The sequence below is a fragment of the Centroberyx gerrardi genome, chromosome 8, assembly GCF_048128805.1.
Source record: "Centroberyx gerrardi isolate f3 chromosome 8, fCenGer3.hap1.cur.20231027, whole genome shotgun sequence".
In the NCBI taxonomy this organism is placed as follows: Eukaryota; Metazoa; Chordata; class Actinopteri; order Beryciformes; family Berycidae; genus Centroberyx; species Centroberyx gerrardi.
The window spans coordinates 29,219,453-29,237,940 of record NC_136004.1 but is presented as its reverse complement, the minus strand read 5'-3'; the positions used below and the strand labels follow the sequence as shown (position 1 = coordinate 29,237,940).

Genomic DNA, 18,488 nt, shown 5'->3' with positions numbered 1-18,488 from the left:
TCTCTCCCAGTCTGTCCTGTCTCTCTCCACTTTACATCTAAAAAAAACCCAAAAAATGCACTTCTGTTGATAGAGGACAGAGACTCGCATTTTCAGGCGTCTCAATTGGTGCCACCAGAGTTCGAGTTTGCATCGTTGTCACAAACCGAACTAAAGCAGGAAACGCTCCAAACAGGCCTGGTGTGAAGGAAGGACCACCATGACCGCCTGCCAACTTGAATGACATGGACACAATAATCCACTGGCTCTGATGGCTGCTTCATGAAGCACATGTTCTGCTGTGGATGGTAAATTAAGGTTTCTGCCTCTGTCATCTGCACTGTCACACATCAGGCATGATGCCGCAGGCTTTGATTAGTGTGAGTCAGAACTCAAACATGACACTTCAAAGAACTGCTTTGAAAGACCGATGAATAATGACGTCTGAGGAGAGGATGATGATTTTCCACCATTTATTCAATTACAGCTGAGATTTTGACATCGACGCTCTTGTCATGCCAACATTGCTGATGTGAAATATTAAGTGTATAGGAATTGAGTATATGAATGAGTATGTTGAATTGCCCTGATCATTTAACAACTTGCAGGAAGGAGGTCTGTCTGGATGCTGGTTCAGTCTCCTACAGGCAGTCTGAGCAAAGCAGCCAACCCTTTCTACTCAGAAACGGCAAAATCAGAAAATAGAACCAAATCCGTCTTTGCTTGGTACTAAATCAAAGAGAGGGCTTTTTTTGGAAAGGTCATGCAGCAGACCCTGTCCTGGAGGTATAGTTATTTCTTTAACAGAGCCAAGAACTGGTACAATATTTTACATTTTAGGCATTGGGCTGAAACTGCTATCCAGAGTTATTTACAATGAGTGGAACAGTTAAGCTTCAGCTTACAGATCACCATCGTCACGACCAACCAAAACTAAGGCTTGCATTACATGGTGACACTAATCACGCAATTTGGTTGCGCTGGTCAGTTGCGAGTTGGATGAGGTTCATGCAACTTTACTGTTACATGGAGAACAGCAAACATTATTTTGTGTTGACATCAAGTTAAAAAGTACGTAATTCAGCATATTAAATCTATTCGTTGAGGCATAATATTAACATAACTTAAACTATGTCCACAGTTTGCGGTTATGTCCAGTGCCAAGTTAACTTTCTATATGGGAAATACTTAAACTGCCTGGAATACGACAATATTTAATTATAAAGTTAATCCACAAACCTTCAAAATACTGACTGACTGATTTATTTTCTCAGGTGTATGTCACAAACTGTATACTGTCCATTGTTTTTGTTAGTTACACCATCAGCTGGCCATAACTGACCCGACTGAAAGTCATGTGACATCATATCAGCATTTTGATTGGCTGTTGTATGAACCTAGTTGCAAAACGTTCAAACAGTTTCAGCTTGATGCAACCTGGCTGCACACAGCTTTTCAGTTAATTGCAGGGCGATACACAGTGGGACTCAGATCGGCCTCCAGTCGGAGCCATATTGACCCGACAACATTACAGATACAAGCCTTAGGAATGTTTTTAATTTGATGTACTACCTTCATCCCCCAATGGGTAAATTCTCCTCCTGCCCTCAGGTTGGGGCCATGGGTCATCCAGCTAGAGCTTCAGCCTGGAGCAGAAACTGATTCAGTCTCTTGCTCAGCGGGTACGGCCGCATGGGGAATCGAACCCGAGCCGCGGCGGCCGGGCGACTCGCCTCCCGGCCGTCCTGCTGCCATTAGCATTCCAGTCTGCAGTGTTAGAGCGTTAAAATAGCACATGTCCAGTTCCTGTAAAGTCATCAATATTTATACATTTCATTGCTATTCAGAAGGTTCGGGCCAGAACCATTAGTCTGCTTGTTAAGTTGACATTCAGCGGAGGCTTTCACTGTAATGTATTCCTCAAAGTTTCACAGAGCTATTGGCTGCTCTGACTGGAGGCGGCCCTGCTTCCCCTGTTGAGTTTCCATATTTATGATCAGATGCCCCACTGGTGCCTTTTTAAAGCTGAATTCATGGCATTTCTTCCTGATTGACAGTGTAGCTACAGTAGAGACAGATTGAACATGGGAAAGAAAGAGAGAGACAGAGAGAGAGAGAGAGAGAGAGAGAGAGAATCAGCTCATATTATTGCAAATACATGCTACGCCCCCTGATATTCCATGAAGCACTCCCTCTTTTCCCTTTTGAGCTTTTCTGTCATTTGAGAGAGGAACTTTGCACACAAACGGCTCATGTGAAATTAATTTTGCAGTCCGAATATTTTAAGACATCTACAGCCTTTTAGTCATAAGAGTGTGAAATCCTTCAGCTATCACTGATTGCACTGCCATTTGCCTTGGAAACACATAAGAAAGCTGGAAAGTAAAAAGAAGAGTATTTTAAAACCTTCTCATAAGCCAATTATTACATTTGAGCATCCGTGAAAAGAGTTGGTGTTTTAGTAGTCAAATAGTTATCCAACCATTTCACATCTTCTTCCCCAGACTAAAATCAGCCTGCGCTGGAAAAAAATACATTTCATATACACTGTACTTCAGAGTATTTCTACAGATATATCTCAGTATATACAAAAAATGGCCAAAAATGTATTTGTACATGCAGATAACACGCCCAAATAAATTTGAATATCAAAAAAATCACGGTAATATTCCTTGAATATTCCTATTGGGGCTTAGTGTGTCTGTGGTGCTCGATAGTGAGTTTATGTTATATTATTATCTCTTATGGTATCACTATAATATTCCTATGATTTTCCCAAAGAGACTTGTATAATATCCTTCTGACTCAGAGGATTACTCATCACTTGTCATCACTGCAGAAGAAAATGCATTTCCATTGTCCAAAATTAATTTTGAATGAGGGATGAATACATGTATAAATATGTTTCTTGGGATGTTTTTTTGTATGCTGAAACTTACACAAGAATATGTGATATATATATATATACTGTATACTGCTAGTACTAACTGTTATTATCATTATTAATTCCTTTTTAATTTGTATGTATTAAGTTTTTTTGTATGAGATGGGTGCTCCCCTTGTTCTTCTCCTCTGTCCCATCAGGATCATGATCAGACGGGGAGCGGTAGACAGCGACATCATGCAGGGCAGAGTGGGGATTTTTACTCTCCTTCTTCTTATTATTACTACTACTACTGCTGCTACTACTACTATTATCATTATATTTGTATTTATGTATTTTTATATATATATTTATTTATTTATTTATTTATTTATTTATGTATGTATTATATTATGGAAATGTCAAGTCATGCCAACTTTATTTATAGAGCACTTTAACACAAAACAAGTTTGTTCCAAACTGCTTTACAGTGCTTGTGCTTGTTAAAAGTGCTGTACAGAACAGAGACAGGTGAGGAGAATGCAGACCAAGCATATGTAAAGTAATTACACACACACACACACACACACACACACGAAACCATGTACAGTAAAATGGGAAAAGGGTTGAACGACGTCTGGAGTTTTGTTGTTATTATTATGATTATGATTATTATTATTATTATTATTATAAATATGTGTTGTTTTATTTTTATATATTTATTTTTTATTTGTTTTTTTTATTTCATTTATTTCTATTTTTGTTGTATTTTATTTATTTATTTTTTAATTTAATTTTATTTTTTATTTTATTTATTTTTTTCTTTGTATATATTATGGGATGGGTTCTTCCCCCTGCTCTTCTCCTCTGTCCCACCATGTGTTCAGATGGGAAAGGGTGGAATGACGCCAGGCTGGGCCGGGCTGAGAACCGTATTAATATTATCATATGAGCATTCTGTATTTATTTCATTTTTAGTTTTCATTTAAAATCATTATCGTACCTATTTGCATTTATTTATTTGTATTGTATTGTGGGACGGGCGGCCCCCCCCCCCGCCCCCCTCCCCTGTCCCACCATGTGTTCAGATGGGAGAGGGGGCAGAGTGACGTCACGCAGGGCTGGTCTGCCGTTTATTAGCCAGAGAGCCAAAGTGCCAGGTTGGAGAGAGCAGCTCTGTCCGGCCAGCGGCAGACTGAGGGATGAAGTCTGACCAACTCACTTTCTACAGCCCGAGTCAACAGAAACACTGAGCCAAAGTGTCGCAACCAACTCCTCCTTTAATCAAACTTTGACAACTTTTTTTAAAAGAGGGCAGGACAGCTTGCACATCCACTTTGAAGTTGATAACTTTTTTTTTGAATGAGCGGGGTTTATATTTGCGTAGTTTCTTTTTCGGTTTTGGTACCCTGAGTGTTTTTTTTTTAATTTTTGATTTTTTCTTACATTGGGATAAGTTTGGTGTTTATTTTTTTTTCTTCTTCATCTTCGGTCGTCAAACTAAATAGACTCGTGATGGTTGTCCTATCACTCACGTTACTTGTAGGATTTGTAGTGAGTCTGACTTCAGCTGACAAGGTAAGTGGCCGTATCGCTTCACTGTTGCCATATTTTACATTCAGTCTGCAAAATCTGCGACAGAAACCGAGCCGATTCATAGTAAAGCGTAAAGTGCGCCTGTCAGCGAGCGAGACGGCAACAGGTTTCTGCTCTTACACGTTGAAAACTTTTCCTATTTGACTCAGTAAACTTACACACTGATCCCTCTGTGAGATACACGCAGAGAGGAGCATACGCATGGGTTTAGTGTGTTACATAAGAGATGTAAAAGAGAAGCATTTCTGTTGAATTTTAACAAGCTGCACAGCCTGCGGCAAAAAAAAAAAAAAAAAAAACCAAAAAATGCTGCAGGGCGGTAATGCTGCTGCCGGACATTTCAGCCTCAAAATATTATTTCCTTGGCTCGTTCTGTATTTAATGAGGTTTTGTTTTGTTTTTTTTACAGGCTGGTGAAGTAGATAGAGAAGGTAAGTCCTTTTTAATTTTGGGTTCAACTTGAATTATTTGGGAGGAACTTGCAAGGAGTTTCTGTTTTTTTTCCCTATAGCCACTGAAGTAACACAGGACAACTTGGGTGCACTGAGATCAAAGTGGGAGGGGAGTTTGTGTGAGGAGGCTCTGTAACACCCCCCCCCCCCCCCCCTCCACCTCACCCCCCCTCCCCTCCTCCTCCTCCACCATCCCAACACACACACACACTTATAGTACATGAGTGAGCCGCTTCAAGGGCTTTGTTATACAGGAAAGAAAAACTCCATTTCTAAATCCTGCACATCTGTTCTCCATTCTGAGGTTAAGAAACAAGTGAGCTGCAGCAGAGTCGCGCTGGAGCCTTTTACACCGCACATTATCTCCTGAACACCTACAGAGGCACAAGCTCTCCTCTCTCCAAGTGTTAGTCCATACCTGCACTGCTGTGCAAGAGAGAGAGAGAGAGGGGGGGGGGGGGGACCAGGGGGGTTGTGGGTGCAAATGCTCCTGTCCTCAAGTCCATCAAGTGCTCCTTTTACACTGAGGCACTTGGATTACAGCAAATTCAACAGCCTTTAAAGGGAAAAATCCACCCAAAACCCTGTTAAAAACTGTTTGGTGGTGTATTCCAGTGGATAACTGGCCAGACATAGACAATGTAGTGTCACGTTGAGATGTTTCCAGCGAGTTTGACAGCAGAAAATGTTTCATCTATCTAAAACATCAACAGTAAACGTCAGGTTTTGGTGTCAGTCCCTCAGAATCAAAAAGCGAGGGCTTCTTTCTAGATTTTGCACCGATGTTCAACAATCATACAGGGAGAAATCCATCGTAGAAGAGGAGAGAGACCAGTTTCTCCACCCACAGTAGCCTCAATAGACCAGAATGCAATGCAGCCACAAGACAGGTTGTGAAGTTAGGGGCAGTGTGGACAACTTGGCGGCTTTGTCATAAAATTTAGCGACTTTTCAGACTTTCTGGTGACTTTTTCCGACCTTGGGGAACAATGTTAATGTGTTGAATCCCAAATCATTTGATCATTGATTTGCTCTACTTGCTTGTCTAATCCAGAGAGGTCTGATGATCGCGGCGCTTCTCACACACATTGGAACCTCCCTCCCACTGCTAAGAGTGGGGGACTGTAGCATAGCCTGTATATTGATATGCAAATTAGCATGTGACATCATCTGGCGACTTCTAGTGAATTTCGTAGCAGCCAATGACTACTTTCCTTGGAAAAGAGTTGGCAACATGATACTTCTCTAAAAAAAAACTAAAAAGAAACTAAAGAAAAACTATCGCTCTGCAATTGCTATCGCTATCGCTATCGCTCTCTCCACCTACACTAAAACCCACAGCTGGATGCAACATAACCCTGCTCTGGAGGTGGTTGAAGGGCATTCTGGGAAACGTAGGAAATCACTAACTGCAGTAGAAGTAGACGAGGCAGGTTGAGGGAAAGTGGGTTCACCAAAAAAGTAAATTACAACACTCAATGCGGACATGCAATTTCTCATTTGAAAGTTGTTTTCACTACTGATGGATCCTTGAGGATCAAAGACACACACACACGCGCGTACATATGAAAAAAGAAAGTGAAAGTTTAAAAATAAAAGCAGAACTAAATGTAGCTGTAAAGTGCTCAATCTGTTCTTTCATTCTGGCTGAATTGCTCAAGGCAAAAACTTGCTCAATATGCTTTTATTATGCAGACTTCATCTTCATGTTGTAATAAGCTGCTTTGAACAGTGTTTTCCCCTCAGATCTGTTCTGATTAAGTCTTTCTTGGAAACAAAGTTCAGACAAGGTCGCTTCAATACTCCTTAATTGGATGGTATTGGTATTAAATGAATGCTCTGTTAGGATAATAGAGCATGTTGTTTCTTATGGGCTTTTGTATCCACATTCCGATGCTTTCAAATGATCAAAATTATAAAACGAAAACATCTATAAGTCATCACCCCCTCTCAGTTTACATAGTGCCCTTTTCATTGCACTTCACTTTCTTCTGTTGAACTTTACCGTGGAAATCAACGGAGAAATTAGACGGGACAAAAAGAAACCTCACTGAAAAGTACGCTCTCTCTATTTTGACAATGAGTGATGATTTATTTTGTCTTCGAAACCTCAGGAAGTTCCTGGGTATTCTGAAGCAAAGTCCAAAAGTGTTGGCAAGAAAGGCAGAATTGTAACAGCTATGAAGTGAAAATATTGATCAAATCCCCCCAAATACAATATAAGATATACTGAAGAGCTCAGACAAAAAAAACAAATGAATGCAGTTTTGAAATAACTTTGTAGCTTTGAGGCGGCGAGTCCTTTTTGAGCGTCTGTATGAAGGATGGATGCTGGCAGGTCTTGGAGTGGGTGACCTTTTAACAGGTAGAATATAAGTGCTGTCTGGTCTCGCTATTCACCGGATCCTTTTCATCCTCTCACTCAAAATTGTGCCTCTTTTGAGCTCCACAGTCGACGCCTGACCTTTTAAACATCCAATTTGGGGGTTTCTGAGCTTGTCAGTTTTGTGCATATGGCCGGAGTGCGACTTGCAGAAGGAAAAATAAGCTTTTGCAGCCTTTTTATTCTTTTGTTACTAAAAAAAAAAAGTTAATCCAGTATTCATAGTTCAATTCAACAAACCTTGACTTGTCAATAGAACCACATGGCAATAGAATCAGAAATCTTAAAGGTTTATTCAAAGTAAAGGTTCCTTTAAAAGTTCCGTTTTTGGAAAAATGTCAAATTTGGTATGCAGTACTTATACTTATTCAGTGCTTGTATCAATAGTAGTGCAGATTAATTTCAGACTGAAACTAAAAAGGCCTAAACTTTTCATTACATTTGGATTAGGAGTTTTTAAAAGCTAGTTATTAAAAAGGTTTCTTCCCGGTGGAGGATGTTTCCCCCAAGACCCCCGGGAGTGTGTATATGCCACGTTATACCTGGGTTTGACATAACCGATGAGAAATAATAGAGTTTTATCATCTGTGTTGTAATTCTGAATGAAGTAGTACAACATACAGAAATCCGTTCCTTACCTTGACCTAAGTAGGAGGAATGGCTTTCAAGATTAGAGCTGGGCCTCCTGAGGATTAAGCACTGAAGCCCCGCTCTTCCAAATACACACTAATGAACTGAGCTAATTCCTGACTTCTCTTTGACCCATGACTCAATAACTTTTTCATCCTCTAAAGAAGAGATTTGTCACACTAGCTTTCTAGCAAAATGCAAACTGTTGGGAAATGTATAATATGTATGCTACCAGTCAAAAGTCTGGACACACCTGATTGAATGTTCTATGTTTTTCATTCTCTTAAAGCCATTTTGATCTAAAGGCTTCTGCTTAAATGCTTGAAATTAGTTTCTTATAGACAAATATAAATAGTGAAGTTGATCCTATGTATGAATTTCTTTCCAAAGCCTTTGCCTTTCCATCAAGGCAAAGGGCGGCTACTTTAAAGAATCTAAAATATAAGATAGTTTTGATTTGTTTAACACTTTTTTGGTCACTGCATGATTCCATTTGTGTTATTTCATAGTTTTGATGTCTTTACTATTATTAAAAGATATGAAAAATAGTAAAAATAAAGACAAATGTGTGTGTCCAAACTTTTGACTGGTAGTGTAAAATCCCATAAATCCTAGACAGTGTACCTCAGTTTTTATACTGCTGCAAAACGTGACCAGGGATCGCTGTCAGACTACCAACAGTGCCTTGTTCCTATGACAATATTTTGTGCAAAGGCTAACTTTGATGTGCTGTAATTGCTGGGTATTCGCTCATTGAGTAAGAAGGAGCCCATTTGCTAGAAACAAGGCCTTTGATGTTTTTGCATGTTCAAAACCAGACACGTGCGTGCGGTTTGCCCTGAGTGTAAGAGTTACGACAGATGGGCAGTGTGTTTTCTTATCTGTATTTAACCTTACAACAGTCATAGTGATTAGGCTGCATGCATCCTCCACAATTCAATGCAATATCAATATATCAGCAATCAAAAAGACTCTATAATATCTAACATTTCTTTAAAATCTCGTCTCAAGCACGTTTTATTCCACTGGATGTGTCCTGAGTTCACACACTGTGATTTGCAAAGCATGTCATTCCTTCAGACGTGTAATTTTAGTTTTAACAATAACACCTGTTTGAATGTCTTCCAGTCGAAAAACCTTGGACATAATTACAAGGTTCCGATATTCATGTCATGTTAACGTTTTTTTCCCCAGCTATCTCTTTAAGTTTTTCAATCCGCCTGCCGTCGTTCACGTTTTGGAACGGCAAACCGAACCTGGGTGGAAATTTCCCTTGAACCGTGAGCCTGTTTCGAGGCTCATAAACTTACTTGTACAATTAAGTCGACCGCAAATGAGCCAATGAATAAGGATCTCAGGGTAAACCAAGCACCATGCCAGGCTTATACTGATTGCCCTCCTGTGTTGGTTGGTTATATTCTTTGTATATGTAAAAAAAAAAAATACTTAAGCTGCAAAGGGAAGGAAGGGATTTTTGCTGAGCTTTCTAACTGAAACGCTTTAGGGTGTAGCTGCATTACCAGATCTATAAATCTGTAAATCTTGGAATCTTTAAGAATCTGAAAGGCTGAGAAGAGACGGAAATGGCATCAGTGTTGATAAGATTGTCCGTGGTAATCGCTAGTGGAGAGTGAAGCCTCAAGGGAGATCTGATGTTAGACCCAATACAAAATATGATGCTCAAGCACAACACTGCAGGACTGTGCTGCACGACTTCACCGGCACATGACATGAATACTTTGACTGAAAAATAAATGACTGTGAACTGGGGCTGGGCGATATATCGTATAATATCGATCATGATATGAGACTAGATATCATCTGGGATTTTGGATCTTAATGTTGTGAAATAACTTAAATGTTTCTTCTTCCTGGTCTTAAAGGCTGCGTTACAGTAAAGTAATACACTTTTCTGAACTGAGTGAAATGAACAATGATTGGCTTTACCTGCTCATCATATCCACATTACTGATTACTAGTTACTAGTTACTCACATTATTGATTAGTAATGATCATAACTAATTTAAAAAATGTTCTTGTGTAAATATCTTATGAAAGCACGAATTCCCCTTCCCCCCAAAATATGGTCACATTATTGATATTGAGGTATTCGGCCTAAAATATTGTGATTTTTTTCTTAACTAACATAGTGTCCTGCTTCCTGCTGTGTTGTACCAAAACTAAAACTCTGCTTTGGTGTTGTGTTTTCTGACAGACCAACTGAGGAGCAGGCTGAAGGAATATGGCCTCATCACTCCCATCAGCACCGACTCTCAGGGACACTACCTGTCGCACCTGCTCTCGGCCAATCACAAGCAGCGCGTCAAGAGGGAGGTGTTTTCCACCGGCGAGTCCGAGCAGAAGCTCTTCTTCAACGTCACCGCCTTCGGGCAGGAGTTCCACCTCCGCCTGCGCCCCAACGACCGGCTGGTGGCGCCCGGCGCCATGGTGGAGTGGCACGACGAGGTCCAGGGCTTTGGGAACGACAGCGACAGCGACAGCATGGGCGATGACCCCGACGCGGGCGGCAACCAGACCGAGCCCGCCGGCGGGACGGAGAGGATACTGCGCCGCGAGCTGCTGAAGACGGACTGCACCTTCATCGGTGACATCACAGACGTGCCTGGAGCCACGGTTGCCATTAACAACTGTGACGGACTGGTAAGTTCTTCTCAGCCGTAAAGCCTCTTAGTCCCCGCCCCCTCAACCCTGTGTTTCCATTACAAAAGTGGCATGACCTTATCAACTGATGCTATATAGGGATTTTAGGTGTCCATAACTCCTGACTTTAGCCTTTTTTTGTACGTCAGCACTGGGCATTTTTACAGCACATTGTTCTTGAGATATTCCTCAAGCTGACGGAGGGAATAGCTTTTGTACGGAAGTTTGTCACGGGTGAGTGGCCATCCATTGCGTCCACAAACCCAACGGATTTCCCCCCCCCCCCGACTGCTTCCCAGCATAAAACACGGCTTCCCTTTGTGCTGCACAAAAGTCTGCAGTCCTATCCTGCCCATCACCCCTCATAAAACACTTGAACAGTAATTGGGGGATGACTTGGGCCAAAAGCTCCTTGCCTGGGCCAGCTAAACATCTCTGCATTCAACAGCAGCCAGGAGGGAAGACTCTCAACAGAGGCAGCAGTCAGAACAACCACACCCAAAGACCTTGAAATTAAGTTATTTGCAAAAATGCGGCAGATTTTTTTGAATGCAACACAAAGGATGTAACTCGTGATTTCCAGAATCAACACATTTAATGAACTGACTTTATTGGTAGTCACATGACTTCTTCATCCTGTCTGCAGAAGAGCACATGCTGCAAACGTCACATGTGGTGGTAATAAACGCCGTGGGAGCCATTTCTAGTGTGCGGACTCTATTTTGTAATAGTTGCCTGTTTGTCTGTCTGGCACCTAGTATTAGTTTGGATGTGTGTGCTTTTGTGTATCTTTGCCTCAGTGTAACATGCCATTCAGTCTGTCGCACCAAGCTGTAACAGACTATTATAGTTTTTTTTTAAGATTGCACTGCTATTATAAAATATCTAAGATAGACATTACAAAACCCAGCCGCAATATGAAAGTCACAAATGTAGGTTCAGCCGTCATAGCAGTTAATCTCACTGCAGCACATCAAGAGGTGGCAGTGAAAGCAGTCACTTTAAGACCACTTGAAAGAGTGATAGAGGGGTGTGATGATAGTGAGGGGAAGATCCTTAGGGGGCTTTCTGCTGCTTCTTCTTAAATCATTGTGAATGCAAAGCCTAGCGCCCAGCATTTTGTTAGGTGTGTGTGTGTGTGTGTGTGTGTGTGTGTGTGTCCTCGAGGTTTGATTCGTAGAGGATGGCCAGGAGCCGCTCTGTAGGGGTTGACTTTATTCTTTCCACATTAAACCCCCGTAACAAGGCAGCACATGTAGAGAAATTCCAAGAGACAGGCGTGAAGGAAGCTGGGGTTTGGACACTACTGCCAGCGAGCACAAACTCAAGCAAGTGTGTGCCATTGACCCGTGCTTTTTAAAAAAGGTGGAGGGAGACGGGTTTTCATGAGAAATGGGCTGGCTTCCCAAGAAATCTGAAGAGGTTGCTTTTGCGAGAAGGCAACTGGCAGCCGCTGTTTTGGCTTTGCATGAAACTTGAGTCAAGCGTCAGATGATGTCAACATTTTTTACCCAGATTTAGATTAAGATCTGAACGTCAGTGGACTGAACTAAAAAGAAAAGTGAAATCGTACACTTGACAATAAGCAATACACTCTGTATACAACGACAAAACTTAGTGCATAAATACCAAAGTACCATACATTATGAGAAGCTTTCCAGGCATTGAACTTCTTAAAGTGTTTCTATATTGTCAAGCTATAGCTTTTTATGAAGTATAAAGAAGAGAATGTGTAGTATGGCGGTTAGTCCTTGTGGATACAGCAGTTATGAGTTTTATACAAGTATTTGTCAGAGGCAGAGCTGCTCTGAAGGCAGAAATATTCTCATTGGTTGAGTTAAACCTCAGTGGGCGGAGCCAAAGAACCACAGTTTTTCATAGAGCAAGTTAGCTAACTGGCTAACTTGAATGGCAAAGAAGGAACTCTGGTCAAAATAGAAAATAGAAAAATATAACTGGCAATAAAACAAATGTTCAGTGTTTACATTTGTAAAGGCTGCAGTAGTGTAAACATTGGTATGAAGTTATATAAAGGTCATGGAAAAGTTTTGGAATTGAATCTAAGTGTAAAATAAGTGTGGGAACCCGGCTTTTGATTCTATAAAGTGATAAAATGACTTCAGCATACTAATTCTATCTTTGAACTCCAAACCTGATAGAATTCTTGGAATGATACTTTGTAGCTCAATGCATATTTCTATAATTTATAGTGCCCTTGCTTCATCTGGGACAACGTAATGAATTATAAAATTGTGCATGTATTCCACTCTGTACCACTTCACTGAGGAGCAAGTCTGCCGGCAGAAAGCTCAGTAAGAGCCACTGAGACATAAGAGGCTCAGAAATCTGTTGCTGTTGATGAGTGACGATTGTGGAAGCAGTTTTAATCTAATGGATATGTGGTTAAAGTTATAGTCAACCACATGGTATGAGAAAGTTTGAGAGCCCCTAATCGGAAATATTTCCTCTGTGGGAAAACAAACTGCTGTTGGCTCTTTGTCACATGTGGTCCTGCATGTGTGGAATATCTATTTTCCCATGTCAGTGATGTAACATTACGCAGCAATATTTGAATGTCACAGTCTAGAGCATACTGTAGCAAATCACTGGTCAATTGTTTCTTAAGTGAACGGTCCTGAACAAACTTGGGGGCTCTGGGTGTACTCTCATATTTAATCTTTAAAAAAGTTCAAATGTCTTGAGGGAACTCGTAGGCATGTTCTGGACAAAGATAATGTCATAATGTCAGTCTGACCTTAAAGCCAGCGCCCTGCTGCACAACAGGCTCGGGCCATTTCCATTGATTGGAGCGGGAGGAAGCAGTTGAGCACTTCAGTGAGTCTTTCTTCTCAGAGACATTTATAGTTGAAGCTCACAGGAGACTCGAGCAGGAAGTGAGGGCTCTGCTTTTTAAATACTGTTGTGGCTGCAAGTCGCTGTAAAGATGCAACAGCCATTAAAGGTCAGTCTCCCACTGACCTTTAATGGCTGTTTTAACATTTGAATTTGAAAAGAGAGGATTCTGGTCTAAATGCCGCTGTACTATAATATCTTATGCTATGCATAGTAAAGTATAGTATAGTGTAGTGTAGTGTAGTATAACATAGTATAGTATAGTGTAGTATAACATGGTATAACATAGCATAGTATAGTGTAGTATAACGTGGTATAACATAGTATAACACAGTATAGTATAACATAGTATAGTGTAGTACAACATAGTATAGTATAGTGTAGTATAACATAGTATAAGATAGTATAGTATAGCACAGTATAGTATAACATAGTATAGTATAGTGTAGTATACTATGTTATACTATAATATACTATACTATGGTATGTTAAACTATACTATACTGTACTATACTACAATACACTATACTATACTATACTATACTATACTGAATTGAGCCTCTATATGGATGCTCACCTGGGATTATTATAGCACAAGGGATAGTAACATCATATCCTGTGTATTGATAAATACTATGCTACAGTGTACTACACTATATTATACTACACTACACTATACTATAATCTGCACCTATACTATTTGGTTTACTGTTTGGTCTAATGCAGAACACAATCATTTTTTTCTTCTTTCATTGGTGTTTGTAGTTTAAATGCAAAGCATGCAGCGCTGCGTAACTTCAGATCAAACGCTTGCAGAACCTGGGGTAGCTGATGAAAAAGCCTGTTGCTGAGGGCCAGTGGTCTTTGATCTCAAGTGGTAGCCCAAGCCCTCGCTAGGTGTGTGTTTTACTGTTTCTTAATTATAGCCAGCCTGGTGTCTGGAACTCTTTACTGCAGCAGGCAGCAGCCTGGTTGCTAATGCTTATGAAGCAGATACCTCCTCTGGTTTGGTTTGGAGGGCAGCGGCAGCGTGGGGGTGAAGCCAGGGTGATCTCCGCTGGCCTGCGTGGGAGGCGCCGTCACGTCACATGTATGTCAGAGGCATGCGGGAACTCTTGAGAAACCAGGGAAAGAGGTTCTTGATAAAGCTGATGGATCGTTTAAGTTCTGAACTCTGTTTCCTGCCTCTTTTAGCCTCATGTGTGGACAAAGTGTGTGTGTGTGTTTGTGGTTCAGATTCAGAGGGCACATATGAATGTCTCCCAGCCTCCCACTCGCCCAATCACCTCCCCCCGTTCCCTACAATGCCTCATGATTAGGCTTATACTAAGACAGAAATGACCTTCCAACCCACCAAAATCAGGACGACAGTATAACTTACAGAGTTGTGTACAAGGTGAGTTCTTCCTGGTTTTGAGAAAGAGCCATGGCAGCTATGACCCAAATCTAAATGGCCCTACTTACAGTGTATTATGGTATAATCTCATTTTTTTTTCCTTTATTGGCATGCGGATCCCATTAACATGGTCAAGATGGTTAGGGCCTGTCTGAGAAGTGATGGCCCATGTTTATTATGTCTTTAGGCACTCTTCTGGCTCTGCTTCAGAGAAGCTGCCCCTGGCAAACCACCAGCAGATCCCCACAGAAGAACTCCTTCTGTTTCCAGCAGTGCTACTTATTCCAGGATTTCCCTTTGCACAGCTCAGCCTGCTACAAACCATTTCACTGTTCATGTCTCTGAGAGCTTTGGGATTAGGACAGCACAATATTGATAAAATAATGATATTCCAACGTTTTTTTTCTGAGTAATGCAGTTGCACAAACAATGTGGACACGTCTTTTCCTACGTGATTTCTTTTCCACTACCTCAAACATTTGTGAGGAGGGCAGAGATGTTATCGCTTAGGACTTTCTCAGTTTGGCTGAAATGAAAGACTTTCTTCAACTTGCAGCATGAACTCGGGGAATTTGCCCAACAGCAGACTCACTATTTTGTTTGGGAGGCTTGTGTGTGAAACAGCTTTTCCCACTGAGAGACACTGTCTGGTGTAGAAATTGCAGTAGACAGTTGCGATTGCACTTTTGATGCTTTTGACGTTTAGAGTGTTGCCCTATTTGAGCATAACAGACGCGTGAAGGTCCTTGAACCTTCGGCCCTGTTTCCTCCCTCTGTAACTCAGTCAGAGACTTGAACTAAGAGCGCAGTGTAGAAAAACATGCTGTTGTTGCTCTGAAATCATAAAAACGTGGATTTTCTTTCTGTGTTTTTACACTGCCTTTAGAAATAATACGGACTCCACGGAGGCATTTGCTTCCGTTTACGGGATATAATGATAGTGTTTGATCCTTGCAACACACCTGGTCTGCATGGAGGTTTTGTGGAGGGACGGTAGATTTACAAGTACAGTAAGTCCATCGTAAACAACCAGAAAGAGGCTCAGCTACTTCATACGGACGGTTCTGTCAGTCTTGAGTTTTTTGTTCATATACATAAAACATACGACAGCACATTGCCCTTAAGGAAAAGGATTGGAGCAAACAAGGAAGGAATGCGATTGACCTCGCGATGTCAGAAGTGGGTGTTTACTGTATCATGGATAAACTGTCTCCTTCTCTCTCTCTTTATCTCTCTCTCTCTCTCTCTCTCTCTCATTCCCACCCCCCTCCCTCTCTGATCGCTAACATAACTCTTAAGTTCTTGCCTCTCTTCATGTAAGCGCATAGGAAGCGTTCCCTCGAGCTTGATGGTTCACATCCTGCAGATATTTTATTGCGGAATCGTTTCCAAGATAGGAAAAGAGGGAAGCTTCTCATTCCTGCTGTATTTTTGGCCTTCATGATCTAAAAAGAAAAGGAAAAAAAAAAGGACTAAGGCCATAACCTCAGGGTCTGTTTTGTGTCCAGCCTTGCAGAGCAGGAATGCTGATCGAGGACTGTGAGGAGTAATGATCTGCCTCTAAAACAGATCCTGGATGAGCGTCCTCACACGGTGATAAACCACATGCAGGGTAATGAAGCCCCAGGCCACATGAGCCATTTTGTCCACCATCAATTTCGAACTTTTAATCCTCCTCTCAGCCTTCAGAGGCAAACTTTAAGAAGACGTTTGGCCACGAGCGAGCTGGATTTTTACTTTTTACATCTTTCGTTCACATCTATTCTAGGATGTAACCCACGTCGGGACGGCGATATGAACTGACAGCCATGTCAAACAGAAACGTGTCTCCAGAGTAACAATAAGAAAAGACATCACATCTGGTTTGGTGCCTACGCTTTTCCCCACTTGTTTTGAACACATTTCGGTTACGGTATGTGCCTTCAAGTTTTGACTGAATTGAAGCGTCTCCCCAAATACCATATAAGTCGGCTGTTTGGCTGGTGTTTCCGTTGTTGTGCCTCGTTGTCCTCCGTGCTAACGCTGCTCAGACAAGCTGCTGTGGGCACCGACATTTTGGCACTCGTCTCAGGTGAATGATGTAGTTATTGACATGGCAAGGCTGGCGAATAGCAAATTGAGCGTTCACATACAAGCTGCATCTACACTACCAGTGAAAAGTTTGGACACACCACATTTGTCTTTATTTTTTTACTATTTTCCACATTTTAGAATAATAGTAAAGTCATAAAAAACTATGAAATAACACAAATGGAATCATGCAGTGACCAAAAAAGTGAAGAAAAAAAAAAATCAAAACTTTATTTTAGATTCTTTAAAGTAGCCGCCCTTTGCCTTGATGGAAAGGCAAAGGCTTTGGAAATAAATTCATACATAGGCATCAACTTCACTCAATTTCAAGCATTTAAGCATAAGCATTTAGATCAAAATGGCTTTAAGAGAATGAAAAGCATAGAACATTCAATCAGGTGTGTCCAAACTTTTGACTGGTAGTGTAGGTCACATGCCTCAGGATCCAGTTCTGTACCACACGTCCATGCGGTCCAGACCAGAATTGCAAAAATGCGACTCCATGCAGCTTTTCCCTGTTCACACTGATTAGAAAACATCAGATCTGTGTCACACGTGATGGAAAAACTGAACTGGGACGCTTTCAGCTGCAGTGTGAACTCAGCCTGAGTGCCATGAAGTACCTGGTGTTATTTCAGCATGACAAAGATACTGCAAGCGGCCCGGGATCGGCCTTAAAGCCACCGTAAAATACTACTTCAGCCTCACTCGTTTGTTTCCATAAAGCAGGACAGCTGGAACAAAATCCTCCCCCTATCCTGTGCTGCGTGGAGGAGCGTTTTTCAGCAGGCAGCTGGCAGCACCAGAAGCCCTGACAGACGGCGCAGACCGACCGATCCACTGACATACAGACAGACAGGAGGAAGAGCTGACCTAAATAAATGTCTGACTGTTGATTTTAACCTTTACTTCAGCGGGCGGCTCGGCGAAACTTGGCCACCTTTTACTGCGCGCCGTGTTGCATAATCGGTGCTGCTGGCCGCGAGGGCGAGGCTCCGCTCCGCTCCGCTCCGCTCGGTCTGTGGTGTGACGCTCAAATGTAAACACACTGTAACCCTGATGGGTAATGCATCAGTTAGACTATCCTCTCGGCGGCGGGTCGGCCTGACGGAGGATATTTTAACTGAAACGATACTTAACTGTCAATCCGGCCGGGCGCTTTTACTCCTCCTCCTCTGAGTCCTCCGGCGAGATTTGCCTCGGAGGAAACGTTTACAATGCTGAGATTCATGGAAAGTGACAAAGTGAGCGAATTAGATATGCTAATGTTTTGCTAAGAGCCGTGTGTGTTCAGTGGCCTAAACTTTTGGCCTCTGAGACATAAAAGAGCATTCTGGACATGTACAGCTCCTGACATATCTGGAGCTGCTGTGAAAAAAAAAGCAAAAAAAGCAAATATCCCTTTTGATTAGAAAAAGAAAGTGAGCCAGTTCCTCTTTGCAGCGAACTGTAGTCGGGCACAAGAGTTGTATTCACTAATAGTTCTTAATGTTCCTTGTTGACTTAGCCAAGGCTCGCCTTGCTTTGCCTGTTGCAGAGGCTTGACCCCAGAGTGTTTGGGTATATGGTTTGAGGTGCAGGAGGGGAGGCTCACCAGGATATGCA

The 18,488-nt window shown here is 41.7% G+C and overlaps 1 protein-coding gene across 1 annotated transcript in view; it reads left to right on the top strand.

Moving 5' to 3' along the window:
• Positions 1-4,147: 4,147 nt before the first annotated feature.
• Positions 4,148-18,488, top strand: part of adamts3 (ADAM metallopeptidase with thrombospondin type 1 motif, 3) — a 134,446-nt gene continuing 120,105 nt past the window's right edge. Inside the window, exons 1-3 of the mRNA XM_071917785.2 lie at positions 4,148-4,420; positions 4,848-4,869; positions 10,119-10,564. Of these exons, the coding sequence (XP_071773886.1) occupies positions 4,358-4,420; positions 4,848-4,869; positions 10,119-10,564 (531 nt within the window). The 5' untranslated portion in view covers positions 4,148-4,357. The remainder of the gene's footprint in view (positions 4,421-4,847; positions 4,870-10,118; positions 10,565-18,488) is intronic.